This window comes from Lupinus angustifolius, unplaced genomic scaffold (assembly GCF_001865875.1).
Source record: "Lupinus angustifolius cultivar Tanjil unplaced genomic scaffold, LupAngTanjil_v1.0 Scaffold_81_24, whole genome shotgun sequence".
Lineage (NCBI taxonomy): Eukaryota > Viridiplantae > Streptophyta > Magnoliopsida > Fabales > Fabaceae > Lupinus > Lupinus angustifolius.
Window position 1 is genome coordinate 9,950 of NW_017723915.1, and position 4,869 is coordinate 14,818.

General features: G+C 32.0%; 1 protein-coding gene across 1 annotated transcript; it reads left to right on the plus strand.

The window, feature by feature from the left end:
* Positions 1 to 1,398: 1,398 nt before the first annotated feature.
* LOC109339550 (CBL-interacting serine/threonine-protein kinase 6-like) lies at positions 1,399 to 2,815 on the plus strand. The gene has a single exon (XM_019577010.1). The coding sequence runs from the start codon at positions 1,450 to 1,452 to the stop codon at positions 2,713 to 2,715; it is 1,266 nt and encodes a 421-aa protein (XP_019432555.1). The 5' UTR covers positions 1,399 to 1,449; the 3' UTR covers positions 2,716 to 2,815.
* Positions 2,816 to 4,869: the final 2,054 nt, after the last annotated feature.

Consider the following 4,869-nt stretch of genomic DNA (forward strand, 5'->3'; position numbering starts at 1 on the left):
TTTTAACATACAAACCGAAGTGCATTCCCATTCCAGTACTAAATTATCTATAAGGTTGATTATATTACTTGCATCATGCTAAGCACATCTTCATCCTTTTTGCTTCCAACGTTTGCAACTCAATATTCAAATTTAGGAACAGTTAGACACTTAAACTACAAATTAGGGGTGGTACATGGAGGTTTAAAAAAGATGAATGATTTATGGCAGATTTAGAAAAATATAGGTGGTTTATATAATATTGTTAGAATTTAGATGTTTCAGTATAGCTTACTCTGAAACATATGTTCTTTAATAATTCTTTTAACTTATTAGTGATATTTTGTTATAGTAAAAGAAAAAAAATGTATTAACTGACATTATAAGAGTATTTATATACTACTAATATATAATATATCATTCATATTTAATTATCATTAACTTTTACAAAAAAATAATACAAGTAAATAATGTACTAATTATATATAAAATTTAATTGATAATGATACATATTTTTACTTATTCTTGAAGCATTACTAGTGTTATCCTTTTACCGTTCAGGAGTGCATGACTCTCAAACATTTAACCTTTACCATCATACCAGACTGAATCATTACATTCTAGTTTTTTTTTTTGTTAATTAGATATTTATGTCAACTAACCACTTATTCGGAATTAAATAAGTTAATAAATATTTGTTGGTCATCCACAAGTAAATAAATTAAACTCATATCACAATCAATCCCGTATACGTCTCAACTAGTTGAAAACCGATGGCGCGTTTCCGAGTTCCAACGGCTTACACTATCAACTGCACCAATTAACTCATCACAAAACTGATCAACACAAACACGTGTTCCTCATTTCACGCAAAATAATAATAACCCCATTGAATGCCACAACCCACCTTGCTATCTAGACACGTGTCCATTTTCACTTCATCACAGGGACAAAAAGGGTAACTCACACACATAGAAGTAACAAAAGATCCCTATAAATAAGATCCTTCACTTCTAAGAAAATAGAATTAAAAGGAAAAGTTTTATTGAGAGTAGAAAATAATTTTGAGAAAAAGAAAATTCTCTTAATTTGCGAATGCAGAGAGATGATAGGTATTTGGCTCAAAACAAGTGATATAGGCTGCCAAGCCAAACACACAATCGCCGGCAGAAATTGTCACCGCAAATCCCTCAAAATTGGTGAATTCTCCGCCACAACCACCACCATCAACCACCGCAGTAATATTTTTTAATTTTATCCATTTCTTTCCTGCCTACTCCATTATTTTCATTTTTTACCCAGTAGTAAAAAAAATAAATCCCATTCTAGAACAATCATAAGTTCTCAATTTTCCTTATTTTGAATGACAATTATTATTTCATTTTAAATAAAAATAAAAAATTGTCCTTGGATTGATTTTTCTGGCACTTGATTTTTCGGTATTGAAGAAGATCTTTACGAATTTTCTGAATGGGTAAGAAAGATTTTCAATCAACCTTGCTCCATGGAAAATACGAGCTAGGTCGTTTATTAGGTCATGGAACCTTTGCTAAGGTTTACCATGCCAAGAATCTTCAAACAGGAAAATTCGTGGCTATGAAAATCGTGGGGAAAGAGAAGTTGATAAAAGTTGGCATGATGGAACAGATAAAACGAGAAATCTCAGCAATGAAAATGGTGAACCACCCAAACATAGTTCAACTCCATGAAGTCATGGCTACCAAAACCAAGATCTACATCGCCATAGAGCTCGTTCGTGGCGGCGAACTTTTCGATAAGGTCGCAAAAGGTCGTCTAAAAGAAGACGAAGCTAGACTCTACTTTCAACAACTCATCTCCGCCGTCGACTTTTGCCACTCTCGCGGCGTCTACCACCGTGATTTGAAGCCGGAGAATCTTCTTCTTGACGAAGAAGGTAACCTTAAAGTCACCGACTTCGGACTCAGCACGTTTTCAGAACACATGAGACAAGATGGGTTGTTACACACCACGTGTGGTACTCCTGCTTACGTGGCACCGGAGGTGATCAGAAAGAACGGTTACGACGGTGCTAAGGCTGATATATGGTCTTGTGGGGTAATTCTCTATGTGCTTCTTTCTGGTTTTTTACCTTTCCAAGATGAGAATTTAATGGCAATGTATAAGAAAATTTACCGTGGTGACTTTAAATGTCCACCGTGGTTTTCCTCGGAAGCTCGGCGGCTTGTTACTAAGCTTCTAGATCCGAATCCGAATACCCGAATTACTATTTCCAAAATCATGGACTCGACATGGTTTAAGAAATCCACACCGAAAAACCGTGCTGGTGAATCTGATATTGGTCTTGATGGAATGATAAAACAAATGCAGCCGGAGACTATGAACGCATTTCATATAATCTCGCTGTCTGAAGGGTTCAATTTGTCTCCATTATTTGAAGAAAAGAAGAGCGATGTGAAGGAAATTAGGTTTGCAACAACGAGTTCTGCTAGCAGCGTGGTTTCGAGGTTAGAGAATGTGGCGAAAGAGATGAAGTTTGATGTGAAGAAAAGTGAGACACAGGTGAGGTTGCAGGGTAAGGAACAAGGAAGAAAAGGGAAATTGGGTATAGTGGCGAATATATATGCTGTGACGGCGTCCTTTTTGGTTGTGGAGGTGAAGAAAAATGGTGGTGATACTTTGGAGTATAATCAGTTCTGTAGTAAAGAACTTCGTCCTGGGTTGAAAGATATATTGTGGACTTCTTCATCTGTTTGAATGATTAAGTGAGAATATTAGGAACATTCATGATCCTGTTGTTATTGTTAATTATTGTTTTGGAATCAGGATCAATGGATATTTAGCTATGTTCTTGTTTTGATTCCTTGTGTTTTGTTGGTATGGTAGATGTCTGTGTCTTCTGACACTCAAAATGGGAATAGTTGAAAACCAAGTGGTTGATGAATCTGAATGACGATGATTAAGGTGAATTATGTTACTGCTAATGTACTGTTGAGTTGGCATGAGTATAGTGAAAATGGAATTTTCGTATATTGGCAAAATTAGTTGAAAAGCAAAAGTTTAAAAGAAATTTAATTTGGTTGAAACGTCTGAAAGAGAAGCATAAAATGAGGGACACAAGGTTGATGTCCAGTAAGTTAATGTTTTTATATCCTATTGTTCATGATGCAAAACATGATTTTATCACTCTACATTAGTTCTTTACATCTTCAAATATAAACAATTAGAAGCTATAAGATGTAATGATCATGGAGCTATGTATCTTCTCCCAAAAATACAACTTTTAATTTTAAAAATAAACAATAATAAATTTATCCATTAAAACTTTCTCCTACAATTCTATAATAATAATAACCATGTAGAAGAAGTTATGCTTGGATCTTCGATTAGAAATTTCAAGCAATGTTGAATGAGAGTGAATGCTCAATAGTAAAAGGCCAATAAAAGAATGAACTAGAAGAGATGAGAAGAGTGGCGGATTTTCATCAAAATTTTAGGAGGGGCGATAATATTTAATTAAAATTTATAATTAAAATTAATTAAATTATGAAAATATAAAGAAACATATATGATAAGACCAGAGATAAAATTTTCAACTATTTCTTTTTCAATATAAATCATTATGTTGTCTGCAAGAAATTCATCTTCTATATTACTACATAATTTTGTTTACTTGATTTCATTGTCGAATATAATATTTATATAATAGTTGAACCATAATAGTTAAAATACGACAAATTACTTGGTAATACAAGATATGACTATTGACGTATGGTAGAAAATTTCAAACTTGAAGGGCTAACGAGACCAAGAATAAAATGTTAATATTGAGATCTCAAACTAATCTTCATTGCTCATTGAAACACATTGAATAAAATTTGGACAAAAAATATATATTATCAATATTAAATTACTTATAAGTATATTTAAGATATATAATATCAATACATAAGTAATTTCTTTTACAACATTTAAACGTGTAAGAGAATCTGATTCACTATGTATAATTTTTAAAAGAACTACACAAATTGCATTATATTTATTTAACAAACAAATTAAAAAAATATGTGAGTTCCAATTAGTACATCCTTAAAGACATTATTCATGTGTAGGTAAAAGAAGTACATCTGCTCCAAAAAGTATGTAAAACTCTATGTGTCATATTTTATAATTTAAAAGTTTAATAATCACATATTTTTTCTTACCAAACACAACAAGTGACACATGAATAACCATACTTTGTAGGACATTAGATGTGTTCCCATACAAAAAAAGTAAACAAAAAGTAATTAATAAAATTAAAAAGAAAAATCCAGGGGGCAGCTGCCCCCACCTGTCACTTCCAAGGTCCGCCTCTGGGTGAGAACGTCATTTATTTTTACAGTATTTTGTTCTTTATCCTGAATCAGTCACATGTTTTCATATGAATAAAAGAAACAAAAAGTAATATTCTAATTGGTTCGGGACAATGAATAAAATACGAATACTGTTTGGATAATGTATCACATTGAACAAAATTAAAAATAAATGTACTAAACAGAAAGTTAATGTAATAATTATTATAAAAAATAATGACATAACAATGTCAAATTTTTAAGTGTTCATTTTTATTATATGATCAGCTCAAACAATTTATATATTTATATATGGACTGTTAAGAAAATGGTGTAAAAGAATTGATGAGTATAGAGACTATATGATATAAATCACTTTATAAAGCTTCACATATCAGAGCTTATATCCCGAGCCTTTCTTAAAAGTCCCTTAAATAAAAAAATATAACACACTGTTTTGGTAAAAAAAAAACTGGTGGATTGATTTATAATTCCCACCGAAACCTGGCAAACCACATAACCTATATAATAAACTTACGTGCATTTGTTTGCTTTTTTTAAGTGAATGAGGGGGGGG